Source organism: Staurois parvus, unplaced genomic scaffold (assembly GCF_062004578.1).
Source record: "Staurois parvus isolate SC_StPar_1 unplaced genomic scaffold, SC_StPar_1.0 ptg000427l, whole genome shotgun sequence".
Lineage (NCBI taxonomy): Eukaryota > Metazoa > Chordata > Amphibia > Anura > Ranidae > Staurois > Staurois parvus.
The window spans coordinates 75193-101400 of NW_028318223.1; the positions used below are offsets into that span (position 1 = coordinate 75193).

Sequence of the window (26208 nt, forward strand, 5' to 3'; positions counted from 1 at the left end):
TACTACCAGGGGGAAGTGCTAACCACTCAGCCACTGTGCTGCCTCATGGGAACGCCCTCCGCCCCGCCCCCTCCCTGGCTCTCACTGAGCGTGCGAGCGGATCCCCGAGGTTTGTGTTACTGGGCACCGCCCTCAAAATAATAAACGCCCCCCAATGAGTCCGCAACCCCGCCCCCTCCCATAGTACTCTCCGCTCTGCAGTCCATCGGTCCTCTACAGATTGTCGCTCCTTCTATAGGGCGGAGCTTGGTGTCATCCCCACCTCTGACTGACACACAGCTCAACCAATTAGACCAAAGGGAAAGAGGGCCAGCAGCCAATGAGAGAAGAGCGCTGCAGGAAGAAGGCGGGGCCAGTGGTGGCTACATTGTACCCAGATAATCGCCGGCCGGGATGACCGCTCACTCCGCCACCGTCCCCTTCATCATCTTCACCACCTTCTGGGGGCTCATCGGCATCGCCGCCCCATGGTTCGTCCCCAAGGGCCCCAACCGAGGGTAAGAGCCGGGGAGGGCGGCCTGTGTGTGGGGGAGGGGGGACCATCACCCCTGTCCTCATCTTCATCCTCCTCCATCTGTGTGAGGGGACCTTCATCATCATTATCCTTGTCCTCACCTTCATCGTCCCTATCCTCCTCCCCTTCATCATCCCTATCCTCATCCTCACCTTCATCCTCCATCTGTGTGAGGGGACCTTCATCATAATCCTCATCCCTGTCCTCCTCCCCTTCATCATCCCTATCCTCCTCCTCACCTTCATCCTCCTCCATCTGTGTGAGGGGACCTTCATCATAATCATCATCCTCATCCCTGTCCTCCTCCCCTTCATCATCCCTATCCTCCTCCTCACCTTCATCCTCCTCCATCTGTGTGAGGGGACCTTCATCATAATCATCATCCTCATCCCTGTCCTCCTCCCCTTCATAATTCCTATCCTCCTCCTCACCATCATCCCTATCCTCCTCATCTTCATCCTCCTCCATCTGTGTGAGGGGACCTTCATCATCATCATCATCCCTGTCCTCCTCACCTTCATCGTCCCTATCTTCCTCCCCTTCATCATCTCTATCCTCCTCCTCACCTTCATCCTCCTCCATCTGTGTGAGGGGGGGAAGGGGACCTTCATAATTCCTATTCCACTCCTCACCCTCATCCCTATCCTCCAACAGAGTGTGAGAGGGACCTTCATCATCATCCTCATCCCTGTCCTCCTCCTCACCTTCATCCTCCTCCATCTGTGTGAGGGAGGAAAGGGACCTTCATCATTCTTATCCTCCAACTGTGTGTGAGGGGGACCTTCATCATTACCATGACCCCTGTCCTCCTCACCATCATCTCTATCCTTCTCCTCACCTTCATCCTCCTTCATCTGTGTGAGGGGGGGGAATCTTCATCATCCCTATCCTCCTCCTCCATCTGTGTGCGAGGGATGAGGAGAGGTCATCGTCGTCACATAAATCTGATCAGAAAATCAGATGAAAAATCCGTCTGTGGAATCGATCGTCCGATAATCTGAGTCATTCTGGATGAAAGCCGAGTGCTGGCGATCCGAGCGACAAAATCCACAAATCGTGCGATCGATTCTGCGACTTTCTGTTCAATCTCTAAAGTTGTAATCCGAAAACATTATTAGAGCCGTGCCTACCCAGAGACGGAAGGTGTTAGAGCCGTGCCTACCCAGAGACGGAAGGTGTTAGAGCCGCGCCTGCCCATAGACGGAAGGTGTTAGAGCCGCGCCTGCCCATAGACGGAAGGTGTTAGAGCCGCGCCTGCCCATAGACGGAAGGTGTTAGATCCGCGCCTGCCCATAGACGGAAGGTGTTAGAGCCGTGCCTACCCAGAGACGGAAGGTGTTAGAGCCGCGTCGTGCCTGCCCAGAGACGGAAGGTAATAGAGCCGCGCCTACCCAGAGACGGAAGGTATTAGAGCCGCGCCTGCCCAGAGACGGAAGGTATTAGAGCCGCGCCTGCCCAGAGACAGAAGGTATTAGAGCCGCGCCTGCCAAGAGACGGAAGGTATTAGAGCCGCGCCTGCCCAGAGATGGAAGGTATTAGAGCCACGCCTGCCCAGAGACGGAAGGTATTAGAGCCACGCCTGCACAGAGACGGAAGGTATTAGAGCCGCGCCGCGACCTGCCCAGAGACGGAAGGTATTAGAGCCGGACCTGCCCAGAGACGGAAGGTATTAGCGCCGCAACCTGCCCAGAGACGGAAGGTGTTAGGGCCGCGCCTGCCCAGAGACGGAAGGTGTTAGAGCCGCGCCTGCCCAGAGACGGAAGGTATTAGAGCCGCGCCTGCCCAGAGATGGAAGGTATTAGCGCCGCGCCTGCCCAGAGACGGAAGGTGTTAGAGCCGCACCTGCCCAGAGACGGAAGGTATTAGCGCCGCGCCTGCCCAGAGACGGAAGGTATTGGAGCCAATAATAGAAATGGGACCCAATTCTACAAATACTCCAAAGTATAACTTCCTGCCCACTATCCTACCCCCCCCCCCACTCCTCTATATACTGCCCACTGTCCTCCTCCCACCCCTCCCCCTCTAACTCTCTCTATACTGCCCACTGTCCTACCCCCCCCTCCTCTATATACTGCCCACTGTCCTCCTCCCACCCCTCCCCCTCTAACTCTCTCTATACTGCCCACTGTCCTACCCCCCCCCCCCCCCTCTATATACTGCCCTCCCCCCCCTCCTCTATATACTGAAAATGTGTTAAAATGAAGGTTCATTGTCTGGGAATGGCATCCAGTGACGCGTCTTCTGATCTCTTCTCAGGGTCATCATAACAATGCTGGTGACAACCGCCGTCTGCTGCTATTTATTGTAAGTGACTTCCTCACCTGGAAAAGACCCTGTGCCCCCCCCCCTCCCTCCCCTCCCCCCCACATTTTGAATAGACTAAGGGAGGGTTAGAACCTCGGTCAGTTTATTTTATGGCCATCTGTGTCCCATTGGGGAGATTTCCCTTCACTTCCTGTCCCATAGTCACAACAGGAAATGAGAGGAAATCCCTGCAAATTAAGGTAATTCCTTGAGGCCCCCAATCCCCCCCCCCCCCCCCCCAGGGTAGCAGAACCACATTGGAAGATTTCCCCTCTATTATTTGTCTGGAGACAACCTACAATGTGGGATATTCTTTCATTGATAATGGTAAACAGGACAAATAGAGAGGGGGAATCTCCCTACTGGGGGACACAGAGGAGGGAATCTCCCTACCGGGGACACAGAGGAGGGAATCTCCCTACCGGGGGACACAGAGGGGGAATCTCCCTACCGGGGACACAGAGGGGGAATCTCCCTACCGGGGACACAGAGGAGGGAATCTCCCTACCGGGGGACACAGAGGGGGAATCTCCCTACCGGGGACACAGAGGGGGAATCTCCCTACCGGGGACACAGAGGGGGAATCTCCCTACAGGGGACACAGAGGGGAAATCTCCCTACAGGGGACACAGAGGGGAAATCTCCCTACCGGGGACACAGAGGAGGTAATCTCCCTACCGGGGGACACAGAGGGGGAATCTCCCTACCGGGGGGACACAGAGGGGGAATCTCCCTACCGGGGGGACACAGAGGGGGAATCTCCCTACCGGGGGACACAGAGGAGGGAATCTCCCCACCGGGGGACACAGAGGAGGGAATCTCCCCACCGGGGACACAGAGGGGGAATCTCCCTACCAGGGGGACACAGAGGAGGGAATCTCCTTACCGGGGGACACAGAGGGTGAATCTCCCTACCGGGGACACAGAGGGTGAATCTCCCTACCGGGGACACAGAGGGGGGGGAATCTTCGTAAAGGGGACACAGAGGGGGAATCTCCCTACCGGGGACAAAGAGGGAGAATCTCCCTACCGGGTACACAGAGGAGGAAATCTCCCTACCGGAAACACAGAGGGGGAATCTCCCTACCGGGGGACACAGAGGAGGGAATCTCCCTACCGGGGGACACAGAGGAGGGAATCTCCCTACGGGGGGACACAGAGGAGGGAATCTCCCTACGGGGGGACACAGAGGGGGAATCTCCCTACCGGGGGACACAGAGGAGGGAATCTCCCTACCGGGGGACACAGAGGAGGGAATCTCCCTACCGGGGGACACAGAGGTGGGAATCTCCCTACGGGGGGACACAGAGGAGGGAATCTCCCTACCGGGGGACACAGAGGTGGGAATCTCCTTAACAGGGAACACAGAGGTGGGAATCTCCCTACGGGGGGACGCAGAGGTGGGAATCTCCCTACGGGGGGACGCAGAGGTGGGAATCTCCCTACGGGGGGACGCAGAGGTGGGAATCTCCCTACGGGGGGACGCAGAGGTGGGAATCTCCTTAACGGGGGATGCAGAGGTGGGAATCTCCCTACGGGGGGACGCAGAGGTGGGAATCTCCTTAACGGGGGACGCAGAGGTGGGAATCTCCCTACGGGGGGACGCAGAGGTGGGAATCTCCCTACGGGGGGACGCAGAGGGGGGAATCTTCGTAAAGGGGACACAGAGGGGGGAATCTCCCTAAAGGGGATACACAGCAACAAAAACCTGACAGGGGGTCTGATACCTCAACACTCCATGCCTTTAGTTATACTTTATTGCAGGGGTCAGGGGATCTGTAAAACGTAATGCACTCTGGGACAGGAAGTGAAGGGAAATTTCCCACCTGGGACAAGGACTGAAAAAAACCTGACATTTTTTGAACTCTTCTCTACTCTGTCCAAACTAAAAAGAAGAGAAGCAACCAATCAGAATTCAGGCTGCTGCACCCACCAATGCAAGGCAGACTCTGATTGGTCGCTGTAGGAGCCGGGGTTGGAATTCGGGACGTTTGGTGTGATGACCTTCTCCTTGTATTCCCAGCTGGCTGGTGACCATCTTATCGCAGGTGAATCCATTGTTTGGGCCGCAGCTGAAGAATGACACCATCTGGTACATCCGCTTTGTGTGGGAGTAAACGATGGATTCAGTGACGGTACGTATTCCTCCACGTGTCCCACAGAGCCAACCCCTCATTGGATCATAGGGTTGTGACATCATCCCTCCACCTCTCCATCTCAGCCAATTACAGGAAGCCTTGTATCCATTGATCAAATTCAAACCTTCCTGTGAATGGATGAGCAGCAATCAGCCGACTTGACTTTGTTCTGGGAATGGAAGGGGAAATCCCTGTACTGCTGCCGATACTCGAATCTGTATACTGGATGTAGATGGGGACGGGACACGGAGCTGTATACTGGGTGTAGATGGGGACGGGACACGGAGCTGTATACTGGATGTAGATGAAGCTGTATACTGGATGTAGATGGAGCTGTATACTGGATGTAGACGGGGACGGGACACGGAGCTGGATGTAGACGGGGACGGGACACGGAGCTGTATACTGGATGTAGACGGGGACGGGACACGGAGCTGTATACTGGATGTAGACGGGGACGGGACACGGAGCTGTATACTGGATGTAGACGGGGACGGGACACGGAGCTGTATACTGGATGTAGACGGGGACGGGACACGGAGCTGTATACTGGGTGTAGATGGGTATGGGACACGGAGCTGTATACGGGGTGTAGATGGGGACGGTACACGGAGCTGTATACTGGATGTAGATGGGTATGGGACACGGAGCTGTATACTGGATGTAGATGGGTATGGTACACGGAGCTGTATACTGGATGTAGATGGGTATGGTACACGGAGCTTTATACTGGATGTAGATGGGTATGGGAGACGGAACTGTATACTGGATGGAGATGGGACAGGACACGGAGCTGTATACTGGATGTAGATAAAGCTGTATACTGGATGTAGATGGAGCTGTATACTGAATGTAGATGTAGACGGAGCTGTATACTGGATGTAGACGGAGCTGTATACTGGATGTAGATGGGGACAGAACACGGAGCTGTATACTGGATGTAGATAAAGCTGTATACTGGATGTAGATGGAGCTGTATACTGAATGTAGATGGGGACGGGAGACGGAGCTGTATACTGGATGTAGATGGAGCTGTATACTGGATGTAGATGAAGCTATATACTGAATGTAGATGGGGACAGAACATGGAGCTGTATACTGGATGTAGATGAAGCTGTATATTGGATGTAGATGGAGCTGTATACTGTATGTAGATGGAGCTGTATACTGGATGTAGATGAAGCTGTATACTGAATGTAGATGGGGACAGAACACGGAGCTGTATACTGGATGTAGATGGGGATGTATCACTGAGCTGTATACTGGATGTAGATGGGGACGGGACACGGAGCTGTATACTGGATGTAGATGGGTATGGGACACGGAGCTGTATACTGGATGTAGATGGGGACGGGACACGGAGCTGGATGTAGATGGGGACGGGACACGGAGCTGTATACTGGATGTAGATGAAGCTGTATACTGGATGTAGATGGAGCTGTATACTGGATGTAGATGGGGTCGGGACACGGAGCTGTATACTGGATGTAGATGGGTATGGGACACGGAGCTGTATACTGGATGTAGACGGGGACGGGACACGGAGCTGTATACTGGATGTAGACGGGGACGGGACACGGAGCTGTATACTGGATGTAGACGGGGACGGGACACGGAGCTGTATACTGGGTGTAGATGGGGACGGGACACGGAGCTGTATACTGGGTGTAGATGGGGACGGGACACGGAGCTGTATACGGGGTGTAGATGGGGACGGTACACGGAGCTGTATACTGGATGTAGATGGGTATGGGACACGGAGCTGTATACTGGATGTTGATCGGTATGGGACACGGAGCTGTATACTGGATGTAGATGGGTATGGGACACGGAGCTGTATACTGGATGTTGATCGGTATGGGACACGGAGCTGTATACTGGATGTAGATGGGTATGGTACACGGAGCTTTATACTGGATGTAGATGGGTATGGGAGACGGAACTGTATACTGGATGGAGATGGGGACAGGACACGGAGCTGTATACTGGATGTAGATAAAGCTGTATACTGGATGTAGATGGAGCTGTATACTGAATGTAGATGGGGACGGGCGGGAGACGGAGCTGTATACTGGATGTAGATGGAGCTGTATACTGAATGTAGATGGGGATGGGAGACGGAGCTGTATACTGGATGTAGATGGAGCTGTATACTGGATGTAGATGAAGCTATATACTGAATGTAGATGGGGACAGAACATGGAGCTGTATACTGGATGTAGATGGAGCTGTATACTGGATATAGACGGGGACGGGACACGGAGCTGTATAGGTGAAACTCGAAAAATGAGAATCTGGTGCAAAAGTTAATTTATTTCAGTGCAGCAACTTAAAAGGTGACACTAATATATGAGACTCATTCCATGCAAAGCAAGATAGTTCCAGCCGTGATTTGTCATCATTGTGATGATTATGGCTTACAGCTCATGAAAACCCCAAATCCACAATCTCAGAAAATGAGAATATTGTGAAAGGGTGGAATAATCTCGGCTCAAAGTGTCCCACTCTAATCAGCTCATTCAGCCATAACACCTGCAAAGGGTTCCTGAGCCTTTCAATGGTCTCTCAGTCTGGTTCAGTAGGAATCACAATCATGGGAAAGACTGCTGACCTGACACCATCACTGACACCCTCCATAAGGAGGGAAAGCCTCAAAAGGGAATTGCAGAAGAAGTTGGATGTTCCCAAAGTGCTGTATCAAAGCCCATTAATAGAAAGTTATGTGGAAGGGAAAAGTGTGGAAGAAAAAGGTGCACAAGCAGCAGGGATGACCGCAGCCTGGAGAGGATTGTCAGGAAAAGGTGCACAAGCAGCAGGGATGACCGCAGCCTGGAGAGGATTGTCAGGAAAAGGCCATTCAAAAGTGTTGGGGACTTTCACAAGGAGTGGACTGAGGCTGGAGTCAGTGCATCAAGAGCCACCACACACAGACGGATCCTGGACATGGGCTTCAAATGTCGTATTCCTCTTGTCAAGCCGCTCCTGAACAACAAACAACGTCAGAAGAGTCTTACCTGGGCTAAAGGAAAACAGACCTGGTCTGTCCTCAGTGGTCCAAAGTCCTCTTTTCTGATGAGAGCAACTTTTGCATCTCATTTGGAAATCAAGGACCCCGAGTATGAAGGAAGAATGGAGAGGCCCAAGGATCCCGAGTATGGAGGAAGAATGGAGAGGCCCAAGGACCCCGAGTATGGAGGAAGAATGGAGAGGCCCAAGGACCCCGAGTATGGAGGAATAATGGAGAGGCCCAAGGACCCCGAGTATGGAGGAAGAATGGAGAGGCCCAAGGACCCCGAGTATGGAGGAAGAATGGAGAGGCCCAAGGACCCCGAGTATGGAGGAAGAATGGAGAGGCCCAAGGACCCCGAGTATGGAGGAAGAATGGAGAGGCCCAAGGACCCCGAGTATGGAGGAAGAATGGAGAGGCCCAAGGACCCCGAGTATGGAGGAAGAATGGAGAGGCCCAAGGACCCCGAGTATGGAGGAAGAATGGAGAGGCCCAAGGGCCCCGAGTATGGAGGAAGAATGGAGAGGCCCAAGGGCCCCGAGTATGGAGGAAGAATGGAGAGGCCCAAGGGCCCCGAGTATGGAGGAAGAATGGAGAGGCACAAGGGCCCCGAGTATGGAGGAAGAATGGAGAGGCACAAGGACCCCGAGTATGGAGGAAGAATGGAGAGGCCCAGAGACCCCGAGTATGGAGGAAGAATGGAGAGGCCCAGAGACCCGAGTATGGAGGAAGAATGGAGAGGCCCGAGGGCCCCGAGTATGGAGGAAGAATGGAGAGGCCAGAGGGCCCCGAGTATGGAGGAAGAATGGAGAGGCCCAGAGACCCGAGTATGGAGGAAGAATGGAGAGGCCCGAGGGCCCCGAGTATGGAGGAAGAATGGAGAGGCCAGAGGGCCCCGAGTATGGAGGAAGAATGGAGAGGCCCGAGGGCCCCGAGTATGGAGGAAGAATGGAGAGGCCCGAGGGCCCCGAGTATGGAGGAAGAATGGAGAGGCCCGAGGGCCCCGAGTATGGAGTAAGAATGGAGAGGCCCGAGGACCCCGAGTATGGAGTAAGAATGGAGAGGCCCGAGGACCCCGAGTATGGAGTAAGAATGGAGAGGCCCGAGGACCCCGAGTATGGAGTAAGAATGGAGAGGCCCGAGGACCCCGAGTATGGAGGAAGAATGGAGAGGCCCGAGGACCCCGAGTATGGAGGAAGAATGGAGAGGCCCGAGGACCCCGAGTATGGAGGAAGAATGGAGAGGCACGAGGACCCCGAGTATGGAGGAAGAATGGAGAGGCACAAGGACCCCGAGTATGGAGGAAGAATGGAGAGGCACAAGGACCCCGAGTATGGAGGAAGAATGGAGAGGCACACACTGCAAGATGCTTGAAGTCCAGTGTGAAGTTTCCACAGTCGGTGTTGATTTGGGGAGCCATGTCATCTGCTGGTGTTGGTCCACTGTGCTTCATTAAGTCCAGGGTCACCGCAGCCGTCTACCAGGAGATTTTGGAGCACTTCATGCTTCCTTCCGCAGACCAGCTTTATGGGGATGCGGACTTCATCTTCCAGCAGGACTTGGCTCCGCCCACACTGCCAAAAGCACCAAAACCTGGTTCAATGACCGTGGGATTATTGTGCTTGATTGGCCAGCAAACTCACCTGACCTGAACCCCATAGAGAATCTATGGGGCATTGCCAAGAGAAAGATGAGAGACATGAGACCGAACAATGCAGAAGAGCTGAAGGCCGCTATTGAAGCATCCTGGTCTTCCATAACACCTCAGCAGTGCCACAGGCTGATAGCTTCCATGCCACGCCGCATTGAGGCAGTAATTGCTGCAAAAGGGGCCCCAACCAAGTACTGAGTACATATGCAGCTTCTACTTCTCAGAGGTGCGATATTGTTCTATGTACAATCCGTGTTTTATTGATTGCATGGAATATTCTCATTTTCTGAGATTGTGGATTTGGGGTTTTCATGAGCTGTAAACCATAATCATCACAATGATGACAAATCACGGCTGGAACTATCTTGCTTTGCATGGAATGAGTCTCATATATTAGTGTCACCTTTTAAGTTGCTGCACTGAAATCAATGAATGAATGAATGAATGCACCAGATTCTCATTTTCCGAGTTTCACCTGTATACTGGATGTAGATGGGGACGGGACACGAAGCTGTATACTGGATGTAGATGGGGACGGGACACGGAGCTGTATACTGGGTGTAGAGGGAGCTGTGTACTGGGTGTAGAGGGAGCTGTATACTGGGTGTAGATGGGGACGGGACACGGAGCTGTGTACTGGGTGTAGAGGGAGCTGTATACTGGATGTAGATGGGGACGGGACACGGAGCTGTATACTGGATGTAGATGGGGACGGGACATGGAGCTGTGTACTGGGTGTAGACAGAGCTGTATACTGGGTGTAGATGGGGACGGGACACGGAGCTGTATACTGGGTGTAGATGGGGACGGGACACGGAGCTGTATACTGGGTGTAGATGGGGACGGGACACGAAGCTGTATACTGGATGTAGATGGGGACGGGACACGGAGCTGTATACTGGGTGTAGAGGGAGCTGTGTACTGGGTGTAGATGATGGTACTTTATATGGCGCTGACAGTGGCCCATCTGTGAAGGAAATGGCTTGTTTGGGACAGCTTGGCCAATACTATGTAAAGTCCCAATAAAGCTTGGCTTAGTCTCCATCCAGAGGGAACCGTCCATACGGCCGCTCACGGCTTCTTTTCTACACTAACTGATATCTTGGTGTTTCAGGTGGTCCCAGGGTTGGTGGAATGTTGTCCTTCCCTTCCTCTTCAGATCCAATTCTCCATCGTCCTACAATGGCGGCCCAGTCCCCAGCAGAAGCCGAATCCTCACCATCGTTGTGTATAATCCAAGTTCTCAGGCTCCTGGTCCATGTAAAGTGAAATCACAAATTGCTGTGAATGTCGCCGACTTACCATCCCGATATCTTCTGTACATATTAGGGGTTCACGTCTGTCATGGTTTGTTTTTCTGGCAGTCTGGAAGGTCTTCCCCGTGTAGTCATGAAGGCTGGTTCTATAACATCCCAATCCTGGTCACCGACCGATTCATCGATCATTTCTACAGGACTCTTGGCTGCCAATGAGTGGGAAACTCCCGTGTTTGTGTAAAAGTGAGATGTCTATAAATTCTGTAGTAACCCCCCCTCATCCCCTCCCCCCAAGAGGGACTGAATGGGAATATTGTGATGGCAGAGGACTAGAGTCCTACTTTACTGATTAAAGGTCGTAGCTCTGGTTCCCTTCTCTGAGCTCCGCCACTGACCTGGGTGTATCCCTCCCCCATCCACCAAAATGGCACTGAAAATCCCCCCACATCCACCTCTCCAGTGCCGTAGGTCCTTGTATTGGGGATGAGCAGCCCACACCCCCAATTACATCACCCAATACTAACGGTACATTTGTCTCAGTATGGTTGACCTGTATTCATGATCCTATAGAGGTGAGGGATGGATGGATGGACAGAGTCTAGAATTCCTAGCGGCAGAATAGTGACATGTGTGATGTATTTATTTATTAAAATAAATGTATTATTGATGTGATTATAATGTGTCCTTTATTGGAGAATCCAGTCTCTATGGGAGGTCATGCCCCCCCCGACCCCCACCTCCATCCCATCCACGGCTGAGAGATTAATATTGGACTGGATTTAGAATGTGGATTTGTATTGTAGATGGGCTGTGCTGGTACCAGGGATGCCGCCATTGTGTACAACCTTCATTCCACTTTATTTACAGAACTTTAGATCATACAAATCTCTTGTGCCGGGATCCATCTACATCTCCATGATCCTTCTCCATCTCCGCGATCCATCTCCATGATCCTTCTCCATCTCCGCGATCCATCTCCATGATCCTTCTCCATCTCCGCGATCCATCTCCATGATCCTTCTCCATCTCCGCGATCCATCTCCATGATCCTTCTCCATCTCCGCGATCCATCTCCATGATCCTTCTCCATCTCCGCGACCCATCTCCATGATCCTTCTCCATCTCCATGATCCTTCTCCATCTCCGCGATCTTTCTCCATCTCCGGGATCCATCTGCATCTCCGGGATCCTTCTCCATCTCCAACAATGAAAGCCTAGAAGTCGTTGTGTATAAAATGGCAACAAACAAACCTCCACAAGTTCCTCCATTTCTGGGGCTGGACTCGGCCATTGCCTTTTTGTTTTGGGTTTTAGGATTTTTGGATGTGGCACAAATGCGGCTGCAATAGTATTAGGAAAGTCTTGTAAATGGGCCTCATTCACCAAAGCGTCAGATATCTCCTGACATTTCATAGGCCGTGCCTAGAGCTGATGGCAACACAGACAGTGCTTATTTCAGGCCCTTAATATCTGAAGCGTGTTTGGAGATACTTGAGTAAGAAGCAGACAAGAATACTGGAAATCAGAATGTTGGTTTACTAAGATATGACAACACATTATGTACAGAGGAGTGATGTGTCAGACGAGAGGAACAAGCACAGGACATACAATGATCAGAAGGGCCAGTCTGGATACTCAGCAACACAACCGGCCTGGAAACGGCAGAAACAGATTTGCTGATTCTACTTTCAGATATTTTATACATCAGACATGACCGGTCCTCTTTACCCATTGACAGTGCACATGATGATCTGAAGACTTGACTGACTCCTCCCACAATAGGCCTGAGATAGCCAGGTCCAATGAATAAATTCACATTCCAGAGGCGGCCCCTGTGACTTCACACCCATGTAGGGCGTTCCCAGGAACATGAACGACACCTCCCCCAGGATTGGGGTGTCTACCGACATTAGTGGGATTGGTTTGAATTAGACATCATAGTAAATGATTAGAATTCAGGAGGAACCATCTGCAGGGAACTGAAAAGTCAAATATTCTGCTGCCCTGAGTGACGTCTAGAACCCGATCTGTAATGAATGAATCCAGAATAAACCCAAAACCAGAAATGGCATCTAGTACAGCTTACCAGTCATTAGATGTGGCAGCTGCCATAGTTTTCATTTTTAGGCTTTTCACCTGGTGAATAAAACACCTCCTGTATTAGAGCGCCCCCACTCTGGAGGAAGGGGCACCTTTAGACAGCTGCATTGTCAGTCTGGTGGGAGGGGAGTGTCGGATGAACCAGCAGCTTTATCCCGTACCCTAAAGGCTCTAAACCTTAGTTGATCATCAGCTACAACAGTAGTTAATGATTTGTCTCAACCATTTAACTGCTACATCTGCAGGACAGTTTGTTCAGGTTTGGGCTACGTTGGCACGGCAACTAGCGCGGGTGTGAATGACAGGCGGGCATCTTCTGATTCTTCCTGCAGCTGTTTCAGCCACTTGTGAGCAGCTCGCTGCGTCTGCTGAGCTCTGTACACTTCAAAGACAGGCAGACAGCGGCCGTCAGTACATGCGGCTGTCCACACAGCCAGCGATTTCCGCACAGCCAGCAATTCCCCCCCAGCCAGCGATTCCCGCCCAAGCAGCGATTCCCACCCAAGCAGCAATTCCCGCCCAGGCGATTCCCAACAGCGATTCCCCCCCAGCCAGCGATTCCCACCAGCGATTTCCCCCCCAGCCAGCGATTCCCACCAGTGATTCCCACCAGCCAGCAATTCCCAACAGCGATTTCCCCCCCAGCCAGTGATTCCCAACAGCGATTTCCCCCCCAGCCAGTGATTCCTGCCCAGGCAGCGATTCCCACCAGCCAGCAACTCCATCCAGCCAGCAATTCCCGCCCAGCCAGCGATTCCTGCCCAGCCAGCAATTCCCACCAGCCAGCGATTCCCACCAGCCAGCGACTCCACCCAGCCAGCGATTCCCGCCCAGCCAGCGATTCCCACCAATGATTGCACGAGAGAAGAAGAGTCCATTCATCAAATGTGAGGAAATACAGCAAAAACAAACCAGAAAAATCATCAAACGTCAGTTCACTAAAGACACAATTATTGTCTGTCACCCGGCAACCGCGATTGTACAAAACAACGACGAGGGGAACTCTGCACTGAGCAGGAAGGGAAAAGAATACAATGTATATCAGTGTGGGGATTATAGAATGTATTAGTGTGGAGTATACAATGTATCGGTGTGATGAATATAGAATGTATGTGTGTGGCGTATACAATGTATCGGGGTGGAGTATACAATGTATGGGTATGATGAATAAAGAATGTATCAGTGTGGAGCATACAATGTATGAGTGTGATGAATATATTGGTGTGGAGTATACAATGTATCGGTGTGATGAATATAGAACGTATCGGTGTGGAGTATACAATGTATCGGTGTGATGAATATAGAATGTATGTGTGTGGCGTATACAATGTATCGGGGTAGAGCATACAATGTATGAGTGTGATGAATATAGGATGGATCGGGGTGGAGTATACAATGTTTCAGGGTGGAGTATACAATGTTTCAGGGTGGAGTATACAATGTATGGGTATGATGAATAAAGAATGTATCAGTGTGGAGCATACAATGTATCGGGGTGGAGTATACAATGTATGGGTATGATGAATATATTGGTGTGGAGTATACAATGTATCGGTGTGATGAATATAGAATGTATGTGTGTGGCGTATACAATGTATCGGGGTAGAGCATACAATGTATGAGTGTGATGAATATATTGGTGTGGAGTATACAATGTATCGGTGTGATGAATATAGGACGGATTGGGGTGGAGTATACAATGTATCGGTGTGGAAATGTTCCGCCTGGAGCTCAGAGATGGAAATAAATGGTAACATTTAATCGGAGGGAGAAGTTCTGTGGATGAAGCGCACCGGAATGTTGTCTCTTATTTCTGTCTATTTATTTCTTTCTTTAGCATGAAAATGAATTGCAAATAAAAATAACGCGAAGCGACAAATATGACAAAACATAAATATTGAACAAATTGGGTAAATAACATCTTGTAGGGAATTGCCGACTTCTGAGATAAATGCCGTGTGCGGGAATGTAGGCGAGATTTCTCTCTTGCATCGATTCCTGGAGGTGAAGCTTTTATCAACTGCAGAAGAGTTGGGGCTCATTCACCTTCATTCACCAAGAGAACCTGTCACTATATTCCAAACAAAATGAATAGGAGCCTGCTGTACAAGATGAATCCTTCCCTCTGTCGGGCTACAGCTAAACTTCCCACTTTCCTCCTCAGCTCTAGTGTGATCCACAACTTGGGGGGAATGATTGGACTTGGCGCTGTGGTTCCTCCTGCTCCTGAATCATATCATTATTGTGTCTTGTAGGGACAGAGCTGCCAATGAAAAGATCCACAGCATCCCAAACCTGCAGCTTTAAATTCCTGGCCATGGATCACTTCTGGCCTCTCAGCTTGTAGGAGAAAAATCTCCAAACCCAATGAAATGATTGGGGGCGTCTCGGCCACTAGAGGGGTCAGATCAGAGGACTGGGGCAGGGAGGGAAGGGTCCAGCAAGGAGCTTCTCTTCACTTCAGGGAGTTTTCATTCCCATACAAGTCTGAATGTGGAAAAAGAGGAATGGCTGCAACGCCTGGATGGTCCTGCAGGTCCGATGGTGTCAGTGATCTCAGCCTGAAATTAAATGGATGCCAAATGTATTCCGGGACACAAGCCCAGCACCCCTCCAAGGGCCCCCCCAGCACACCCCCAAGGACCCCATTCGTACCCTCCTGAACTTTCAAACATTTTTCTTAACATTAATGGTGACAATCTACCACCACCCACTTTCATTAGTGATACCGCCCCAAACAGGAAGTAGATTTCCAGGTGGCTGGTTATGTACAATGCACATCAACCAATCAGAATTCATCTTTCACTGACCTATAGGGGACTGTATTGTTCACATCATCATAGCTCTGAGTATAATCCTTTATAATAAATATAGAAGGAAAGCGTGTCCCATTGTGCAATACTCTTCATAATGTCGGGGGAGGGGGAACCAGCATCTGAAAACAGCCTATTGTGTTTCTAGCTACACGGCTGACCAGAGTCCCCCAGGAAATATTAGCACCACTGTGAAAGCCCTGCTGAAGTCCTATTCACATTAAGAGTTTTCACAACCACAGGACATGGAGTCCATCACACAGAGGGGGAGGGAAGGCCAGCGTCCTGTAGTTCCCACATTTCCTGGAGGGAAGTTCTTTGCCCACCACCAATCCAGCCCCAGTCCCCTCCCCCTACCCCCACCAATCCACCCCCCCTCCCCCACCAATCCACCCACTGCCCCCAGTCCCCTCCCCCCACCAGTCCACCCCCCCCACGCCCCAGTCCCCTCCACCAAGACAGGCAGGTAAGCACAAGGACTATGAAGGTACAAATGCAGACATCTGGTGTATGGCTCAGCTAGGAAGGATGCAGCCAATCACGTCTCTAGAACAACAATGCCATCACGCTGGTAGGAGGGTCTTCAATGGGGATTGGTGGAGGATTTGGTCACAGAACATTGGCCATGTCTTTGTGGAAGAGAGGGAACAATTCATTCCGACTGCAAACAGAAAACATCATCTGCTCTATGACATCATTGGCAGCTCTTGGCTAACCAATAGGAATGAACCAGAAAATCAGTATTACATTAGACACATTAAACCATTTCCCCCCCCCAACCAACCCTCCCCCCCCCCATCTTCCCAGCAGCAGTAAGCCGCCACCTACCTACCTCTGCAGCAATGGTCCAAGCAGCTGCCATCTTTGTTTCTTAAAGGGAATGTGTCATATCCTACAGAGTTCCTTCCAGTTTAAGCCCCACCCACCAATCCATTTCCAGCCATTAAATTAATGAAGAATTAGAACTGCTGTCAGGTTTTTGTTGCGCTCTGACTGCAATGGGGAAATTCCAGCTGCCTTCATGTCTACAAAACCAGGACAAGAAAGGGAACAGGAATCCGGGACAGGCAGCAGTAAAACCAGACAGAGGGTCCAACCCTTATCCACAGGAGAGATTTCCCAGCCTTCTGACCGGTCAGTGAGAGGAAGGCGGGACGTTTCATCAACGAGAACTCCGACAGTAATGACATTCGACTCTCTGAGATATTAACATTCCCCGTCTTTTGCTGGAAGTGGGTTTTAAACAGATCTCCGCTTGCAGCCTTTAGGAGACACTCAACCTCATGCCCCTCCCCCACCATCACATAAACCAATCATGGCATGGCGCTCAGGCTCTGGGACGCAGTCCTTGGTTTGTGTGATGTCGAGGACATGAGACAACCGGCGCTGAAACCAAGGAGGCAGCAGTGCAAGGCTGCAGGATAGGACAGGTACACTTTGGGCCAGGCCAGAAAAACCAGCTCCATGCAGAACGACAACTGAAGGCCTGGCGCGCCAGGAGAAAAAAAACAACCTTCACCAATCACTCTGCTGGGGTGGAAGAGTCTGCAGAAAACATCCCTCAATAGAGAACACTGGAATGTACTGAACCTCAGCCAAGGCGCCGGTCCCTTGGAAGGGCTGACGTCAGCCAAGGCGCCGGTCCCTTGGAAGGGCTGACGTCAGCCAAGGCGCCGGTCCCTTGGAAGGGCTGACGTCAGCCAAGGCGCCGGTCCCTTGGAAGGGCTGACGTCAGCCAAGGCGCCGGTCCCTTGGAAGGGCTGACGTCAGCCAAGGCGCCGGTCCCTTGGAAGGGCTGACGTCAGCCAAGGCGCCGGTCCCTTGGAAGGGCTGACGTCAGCCAAGGCGCCGGTCTCATCTGGCAGTGGCGAGGTCCACCCCCAGGGATCCTCCTTCCTCCAGCAGCAGTAAATCCAGAGCAGAGGCCCTCGCCAGGCGGTGATGGATGCGTCTGAGGCGTAGAATATACAGAACGATGGAGAGCAGGACCACCAGAATGCAGGCGAAGAATAAATAGTGGTTGTAAACGAAGGAGAAGCGATACCAACTGACGTGCGCTGGGCGGGCGTTCTCCAGACGAATATCCCTGTAAAATAGAAGTCACAGCTGAGAAGGGAGCAAATCTATGAAGAGGAAATCAAGAACTATGATCAGAGTGCAGCTCCGTGTTCAATCTGTTGTCACATTACAGGGGAAGGTAATCTACAGAAAGCCCCACATTTCCTGTCCAGGGGGGTCAGACTCAGCCTGTCTACATGCAGTAGGGTGACTGTCCCCCTCAATGCACCACCCCACCATGGTGTTATCTCTGGAATTCCTGACAGTCACCTGAATGTTCTCCAATATGCTGGTCTCCACCCAGCCCCACCCACCACCGGCCTCCAGCGCTTTTTCCGCTTGACGTTTCTCATCTAGGGCTCAATTCACTAGCTGATAACATGATAGGTGACACATTTCTAGTTATTTATACCCAATTCACAAAACACCTCAAAAAAATGGTGTTCAGAGCATTGCCTAAGGAAATAAATAAATGGATGGATGGATGGATGGATGCAGTAAATAAGTTGCAGTCCAGGCATGAGGGATGAAGGAATGTAAAAAAAAATCTCATCACCAAGCTGAAGAAGTCTCCACCATCCTACAGTTGCAAGAAAAAGTATGTGAACCCCTTGGGATTCCGTGGAGTTTTGCATGAATTGGGCATAAAATGTGCTCTGAACGTCATCTAAGTCACAACAATAGAAGAACACAGTCTGCTGAACATAATACTACACAAACATTAGATGTTGCCATGGTTTCATTGCACATAACATGTAAACATTCACAGTACAGGGAGGAAAAAGTATGTGAACCTTTGGACTTAATAACTGGTTGACCCTCCTTTGGCAGCAATAACCTCAACCAAATGTTTCCTGTAGTTGCAGATCAGACCTGCACAACGATCTGGAGTCATTTTGGACCACTCCTCTTCACAAAACTGTTTCAGTGTAGCAATATTCTTGGGATGTCTGGTGTGAATCGCTCTCTTAAGGTCATGCCACAGCATTTCAATGGGGTTGAGGTCAGGACTCTGACTGGGCCACTCCAGAAGGCGTATTCTGTGCTGTTGCAGCCATTGTTTTGTTGAATGACTTGTCTGCTTTGGGTCATTGTCCTGTTGCATCACCCATCCTCTGTGGAGCTTCAGTTGGCGGACAGATGGTCGTACGTTTTCCTGCAAAATGTCTTGATAAACTCTGGAATTCATTTTCCCATCAATGACAACAATCCGTCCAGGCCCTGAGGCAGCAAAGCAGCCCCAAACCATGATGCTCCCTCCGCCATGTTTCACAGTGGGGATGAGGTTTTGATGTTGGTGTGCTGTGCCTTTTTTTCTCCACACATAGTGTTGTGTGTTCTTCCCAAACAACTCAATCTTGGTTTCATCTGTCCACAGTATATTCTGCCAGTAGTGCTGTGGACACATCCAGGTGCTCTTTTGCAAACTTCAAACGTGCTGCAATCTTCTTTTTGGCCAGCAATGGCTTCCTCCGTGGTGTCCTCCCATGTACTCCATTCTTGTTTCATGTTTTCCTTATTGTAGATGTGTCAACAAAAATGTCAGCATGTGCCAGAGATTTCTGTAGGTCTTTAGCTGACACTCTGGGATTCTTCTCTACCTCATGCAGCATTCTGCGCTGGGCTCTTGCAGTCATTTTTACAGGACGACCACGCCTAGGGAGAGTAGCAGCAGTGCTAAACTTTCTCCATTTGTAGACAGTCTGTCTTACCGTGGACACAGGAACATCAAGGCTCAAGGAGATACTTTTGTAACCCTTTCCAGCTTCATACAAGTCAACAATTCTTGATGGTAGGTCATCTGAGAGCTCTTTTCTGCGAGGCATGGTTCACATCAGACAGTGCTTCTTGAAACCAGTAAACCCAAAACAGGTGTCAGCAACACATCCAATATGATCACACTGATTGGAGTCAAGGTTGGCTCACTCCTGGCTCCAATTAGCTCTGGGAGAAGTCATTAAGCTAGGACCTCACATACTTTTTCCTCCCTGCACTGTGAATGTTTACATGTTATGTGCAATGAAACCATGGCAACATCTAATGTTTGTGTAGTATTATGTTCAGCAGACTGTGTTCTTCTATTGTTGTGACTTAGATGACATTCAGAGCACGTTTTATGCCCAATTCATGCAAAACACCATGGAATCCCAAGGGGTTCACATACCTTTTCTTGCAACTGTAGGTCTGTGCTCTCACCAGTAATGCATAGAAGCCAAAATATGGAGAAGACAGAATCATTGGAGGGGGAGGGGTTTACAGAAAGTATAACTAAAGGAGAAATTATTTAGTGTTGGATGGAGGGAGGAAGGGGGGGGGGGGGGGGGGGGGGGGAGACCCCCTGTCAGGTTTTATTGTGGTCTATGTCCCCAGCAGGGAAATTGCCCTTCTCTATGTGTCCCCGATAGGAAGATCTCCCCCCCTCCTCTGTGTCCCCGGTAGGGAGATTGCCCCTCTCTATGTGTCCCCGCTAGCGAGATTCCCCCCCCCCCCTTCTCTGTGTCCTCGGTAGGAAGATTGCCCCTCTCTATGTGTCTCCAGTAGGGAGATTCCAACTCCCCCCCCGTGTCCCCAGTAGGGAGATTCCAACCCCCCCCCTTGTGTCCCCGGTAGGGAGGATTTCCCCACCCCCCCTTCTGTGTTCCCCGTAGTGAGATTCCCCCTCTCTGTGTCCCCCGTACTGAGATTCCCCCTCTCTGGGTCCTGATTACCATCATTGAAGGTGAAAGAAAATCCCACATTTTGGGTTGGCCCCAGAACAGGAAGAGAGGGGAAATCTTCCAATGGGGACTCTGGTCCTGGAAGGGAAACCCGTCTCCTGACAACATTGTCTTTTATTGGTGGAAGAGGATTTATATCTGTGTGATTTCTGATATTTTCATTCAATATTTGACATTTATAAAGATATTTTGTATTTCCTTCACGGAACTTTGTTGCGTCTGATCTGCCTTGTGTGTCCTGTGGGAGCCGCTTCCCTTCGCCTTTTTTCTTTGGTATGAATACATGGGCCCCAAGCAGCGCACAGACTTGGTGAGTTGGCAGATTTCTACGGTTTAACCCATTTTGCCTCGGTTAGCAATAATAACCAACACAAGTTCTGATCCCCCATTGTATCCCTCCCTCTGCATATCACACAAGATGAATCCCGCACACATTCTGAGGGAATAACTCACACTTTATTTTAGGAATAGATTTTGGTGAATTGCCAAAAAAAAAGAAGTTTAAAAAAAGCGCTGAGTGATTTTAGGAGGAAAAAGAACTTTGTGAATTGAGGCCCTAGTTATCAAGGAGAGGAGGATGCTGGGAGGTATGAAGGGACGAGGATGAGAGCAGATGGTTCCTGGGAGCTCCTTCATTCTTCTCTTCAATGTCCACTGAATGGGAACGTTTCGTCCTCCTCCAGAGCCGCTCCCTCCTCAGGTCTGATCTGCAGGCGGGCGATCAGACTTACGCTTTAGAGGGATGCAGCGCCATTATTTCTTGGGCCCCCCAGGTCACCAAAACCAGCGCCCCCATTGAAAAATTCCCCCTCTTACTTTTCTGGTGACAACCCCAAATCTGGGGTTTTCTTTCAGTAAACAGGATAAATAGGGAGGGAGAACCTCCCCACAAGGGACACTGACAGCAATAAACACCAGACAGGGGGAAGCAATGAGAAAGCATTGACAGCTCACAGCCCATTACCGCCCACTGCACTGAGCCCGCCCACTCTGGCCATGTGCAGAGCAAGGACCATGGGACATGTAGTCCTGGAGCATGGCCATGTCACAAGGCTGTGATATAGGGAGCGCTGTAACCCCACACTGTGATGTTGACATATAAATGCAGTCAGGCCCATTGACGGGTGAGAGAGTGGCCTCACCCTCATATTTTATCTGCAGATTGCTCACCATTACCATATCCTACCACCAAAAGTAACCCTAAAATACAATTCTGCCCATAGAAGAGCCCAGAATAGTCCTGATCCTTCCTGAACACACTAAGCCTGCCCCTGACATTACCCTGGACGCACCCGGAATCAGTTTTATCTTTATTCATGTACACACCGGCTGTTTTCACAGAAACTTTCTCCTCTGGATAGGATACAATATATTCAGACGGAGAGGCTGTACCACGGCAGGTTTTGCTGTGTCATCACTGTAATAGCCAATCACAGTCTACCATCGCAATAACAGGCCGCATTCAACTGGCGGACTACAGTGCAGCAAGAATGGACTCCGAGCCTCGGCTCCCGGCTGACTGCAGGTAATGGAGAAGGTTACAGGCTGCCCTATGAGCATTGGAAGGGGCCAGCCAATCACTGGAGTGGAACTGTGAATGCAGTGCTGCCATAGGTCACACCAATCATCATGGCCAATGGGAGTCTCCCAGTAATACAATGGAGGAGGAGACCCCTCTGGGTTCCATGGATAGATCAGGAGGAAAGTGAATTTATATTCAAATCTAATAGATGGAACTCGATGAATAAAGACCGATCGGGGGATGTTCCCTGGAAGCAGAAATAGCCAATCCCCGTAGAATGGAAGCCGAGCTCCTGCATGGCAGTGCAGCCAGGGGTAGGTGTCCCGGTGGTCCCACACAGCTGAATGCCACCACACTTACCTGAGAGGCAGGAAGCGGGTCTTGTAAAGCATGGCGCCGAGCGTCCACTGGACCTCCTTGTCATATACCAGCTGGGCAGTCCTGAGGTTTGGATAGTCATGTGGAAAATGAAAACCATCATGGAGAATTCTGTGCATCCAGGCCGACTTAAAGCATTGATACCTGTAAGAGAGGAATGATGGCTTCTGGAAACAAAGACAGCAGCAGCATGCAATTCTCCCCAACCGGAAAAGGGGCCCCGCCTTGCCTCCTATTCCCAATCAAGTCATAGAATCATTCCTTCCTCTCCCACCCCCATCCCAATCAAGTCAAAGAATCATTCCTTCCTCTCCCACCCCCATCCCAATCAAGTCAAAGAATCATTCCTTCCTCTCCCACCCCCATCCCAATCAAGTCAAAGAATCATTCCTTCCTCTCCCACCCCCATCCCAATCAAGTCATAGAATCATTCCTTCCTCTCCCACCCCCATCCGACTCATGACAACTTCCTTTGGCAATGCTCAAATGTATTTGTTCCTGCCAATAAAGCATCTTTACATTTGAAGGAGACAGCGACAGACAAGCAGAGTACACATCTGTAGCCCCGAGATGAAGATTTTTGGTTCAAAGACTGACCGGTGGTGTAACCATTTCAAGTGCGGACACTTCCACCCTCTCCCCCCCTTCCACACCGGACACTTCCACCCTCTCCCCCCCCCCCCCTTCCACACCGGACACTTCCACTCTCTCCCCCCCCTTCCAGACCAGGCCAATTTTCAGCACTATCACACTTTGAATGACAATTACGTGGTCATGCAACACTGTATCCCGATGACATTTTTTAGCATTTTTGTTGAGAGGGACAAAACTTTATCTTGGTGGTATTTATTCACGGGGATTTTTTTTTTTTGCTCTATGAAAAAGTCCAAACATTTTGAAAAAAAAAGTGTTTCTTATAAAATTTTGCAAATAAATAATCTTTCTTCATAAATCTTGGCCAAAATGTATTCATCTATCTTTTTAGTAAAAAAAATAAAATAAACCCAAATTAGTTCAGAACCAAAAATGATACAAGTCTGTTGTGAATGGCCCTGTACCATGTGATCTCTGTGATCATTTGATCATTCACAGATTTCACACGTAGTAAGCAATGATATCAGGAAGTGACATCTTGCTTACTACTATTCATGTGATCACCGATTGGCCAATCAGTGATCACATGATCAGGGCCTCACACAGAGGTCCTGTCCAACGATTGGTGTTCCTCCGCACACAGCGGTCACTGGATCCTAGGAAGCGTGCACAAGCAGGGAAGCTGGGAGGGTGTTTATAAACAGCGACCCGCTCCTTCAATGTTCCCGTCTGACCGTTTATACACATGGGCCGGACGGGAAGTGGCTAAGCTCCCCATGGAATTGGCTTTTACCGACAGGCTGGCCACATACACTTGGCGTTCACCTAGAACGAATGTGATCATCCCAATGACCACACGGGAAGCTCCGGGGTGAACTCACTTTAGGCGGTGCAGGTCAGCATGGGCGGAGTACAGATTGTTTTTAAAGCGCTCCGTCAACGTTGTCCACGGCATTCTACAGTAATCCTGGGAGGAGAGCAGAAGAAACACAATGAGAAGTTGGACGCACGTCACAATCTGCGGATAATGTCATTTCTAAGCCCGTTACCTTGGCAGCTTTGGAGAACTTGTGACTGTCGTACATTCCCCCCATACGCAGCACGTCCTCAGTGCAGTAAAAGAACTCTGAAAACCCATAGAACTCGCTGTTGGAGAAGTCGATCGCTGGCTGGTACACTCCATTCAGATAGGCCTGAGAATCATTTGATTTGGCCAATAGCGGTTCCATGAGCTCCCGGCAGCCATTCCAATCCCCTTTACCTAGAACATGGAAGTCCAGGCTCTGTCGCTGGAGCTGATCTTTGTGGCCAACAGGCAAACATGGGTCCAAAAATGGAGTGTTGGAGTTCATACCAGTCTGTTCTTTTGAAACCCTAAAAGAACAATGTTGCTTTGTAAGCAAAATATCTGAAGAAGCATGGTGGACACAACCAGGACATGGAAGGTTCATTCATTCACAAACATTTCTGTTATACACCAGAACAGGTCAGCACCTTCCTGAATGACAATTGGACACCACCGACTCTCATTTTGTCTCTTTTGTTAGATTTGTTCGATAGGTGCAAAAAAATCCCCCGTCTGACTTGTAACAGTGTTCCTAAGAATCTCCCAGGACAGCCTACATGAGAGACGATTGGTTCCTCCAAACACAGGAAATACAAGCAGGCACTTCCAATACCCAGAGACAAGAGGGTTGGTGGGGCAAGTTTAAGGTGGACTACTGCCAGTGAGAGGACGAAAGGAAAAAGGCCCATCCCAAATGATCGAACCAGGGAAGAGAACAAAATGGATGGAAACAAGGAATGCTGTCCTGGAATATTCCTACAAGTAAATCTAACGGAATCTCATTCATCTTCCAGGACAGGCTACATGAGAGAGGAGTATACCTCAGGGTGGGGTCACTGCCTGAAGAACGGGGATACCTTCTCCATTCTGAAGGGTTTATGACAACCACACAGCTGCTCTACAGATTAGGTGTCATGGTGTCATCCGCCCTTTCTGCTCAGGATGTCGCCAGTGATATGGCTAAGTGGGGATTTAACTCCTCTAAAGAACCCGTGTCAAACATAAGACCCACGGGCTGAATCCAATTCATGTGGCCTTTGTACCTCTCCTGCAGCTGTGGCACCCTCATCTCCACCCCCACTTTGTTTTCAGCAAAAAGGATGACAGATCTCCTCCGCCTGATCCTGTGTTTCTCTGTGCAGCCGCAGCTACGGCAGACACACAAGGGGACACACACAGGGTACAATGGCAATTAAAGGTTCCTGAAACTGATGACTGACTGGAACAGGAATTATTACCTTCCACTGGAAAAGGTTTGAATGAACTTTAACAAGGTCTCGGCCTTTACCTGGGCCTCCAGCAAGTGGGTCAGAAAAGCTTTAGCCTGAAATTTCCAGCCAGTACCCGTCTCCTAATCATACCACATGGGGATAAATCTTAACCCATTGTTCAATAACTTGAGACAATCTCCCCTGACCCCCCCCCCAAAAAAAAGCATGACCCCCCCAGAAAGATCATTTACTCTTTGGGGTAAGCTGTGTAGAACAAAAGAGGAAGTCCCCTTTACACCTGTTCCTATTGAAAGTCAACTGCTTTAGCTCTTGGCATTAAGGGGCCTGTTGGGACTTTCCTTGTTTGCCAGATATTGTGAAACTACTTCTTGTCCATTTTTTTACCCTTTTAAGCTCTGAACAGCAGACTGCTTGAAGGGGATCCCACACAGTTTGGAATTCGATCTGGCATCCTCACTCCAGGATTTGAGACCTATAGTCCTAACCTAAAGGATAAGTCCACCATGTTACACCCATGTTAAGGCTCTGAAGGAGCTCGTCTCCTAAGGTGGTAGCCCAGCAGCCAACCTAAACATAAAAGTTGTGGGCAATGTGGGAGGCCACCAAGGTAGGTGCTATGGATAAGTGCTCACATCTCAGAGTCTCTCCAAGGATGAGCTTCTGTCTATCCATCGGATCCTTTATGGATCCAGAGTCAACAAAGGAAACATCTGCGATTGTAGAAACGTGTACAGGCTGCACCGAGTTACAGGACACTTAGAGAATTTCTCTTCCTCCTTCTTGGAAAAAGGGAATCATCTCTTTCAGGTTGTGAGGTTGAAAATCTTGACTCCATTTATTTAGAAACAGGTCCTTTAG

At 50.3% G+C, this 26208-nt stretch overlaps 2 protein-coding genes across 4 annotated transcripts in view; one reads left to right on the top strand and one right to left on the bottom strand.

Annotated features, from left to right (window-relative positions):
* Positions 1–224: 224 nt before the first annotated feature.
* Positions 225–11542, top strand: ATP6V0E2 (ATPase H+ transporting V0 subunit e2). Its single transcript, XM_089687526.1, has 4 exons — positions 225–497; positions 2771–2818; positions 4842–4953; positions 10729–11542. The coding sequence occupies exons 1-3, from the start codon at positions 394–396 to the stop codon at positions 4933–4935; spliced, it is 246 nt and encodes an 81-aa protein (XP_089543652.1). The 5' UTR covers positions 225–393; the 3' UTR covers positions 4936–4953; positions 10729–11542.
* Positions 11543–16583: 5041 nt separating this feature from the next.
* ENTPD7 (ectonucleoside triphosphate diphosphohydrolase 7) overlaps positions 16584–26208 on the bottom strand; it is a 38634-nt gene continuing 29009 nt past the window's right edge. For 2 of the 3 annotated variants that reach the window (XM_089687527.1, XM_089687528.1), the window contains exons 10-13: positions 24102–24426; positions 23934–24019; positions 22441–22602; positions 16584–17869 (exon numbers count right to left, since the gene is read on the bottom strand). In XM_089687527.1, the coding sequence (XP_089543653.1) occupies positions 17638–17869; positions 22441–22602; positions 23934–24019; positions 24102–24426 (805 nt within the window). In that variant the 3' untranslated portion in view covers positions 16584–17637. The remainder of the gene's footprint in view (positions 17870–22440; positions 22603–23933; positions 24020–24101; positions 24427–26208) is intronic. The other variant, XM_089687529.1, reaches the window with a different exon arrangement.

Coding starts and splice junctions, on each gene's coding strand:
- ATP6V0E2 (XM_089687526.1), top strand. CDS start 394: ATGACCGCTCACTCCGCCACCGTCCCCTTCATCATCTTCACCACCTTC. Junction 498..2,770: donor CCCAAGGGCCCCAACCGAGG/GTAAGAGCCGGG, acceptor ATCTCTTCTCAG/GGTCATCATAACAATGCTGG. Junction 2,819..4,841: donor GCCGTCTGCTGCTATTTATT/GTAAGTGACTTC, acceptor TTGTATTCCCAG/CTGGCTGGTGACCATCTTAT.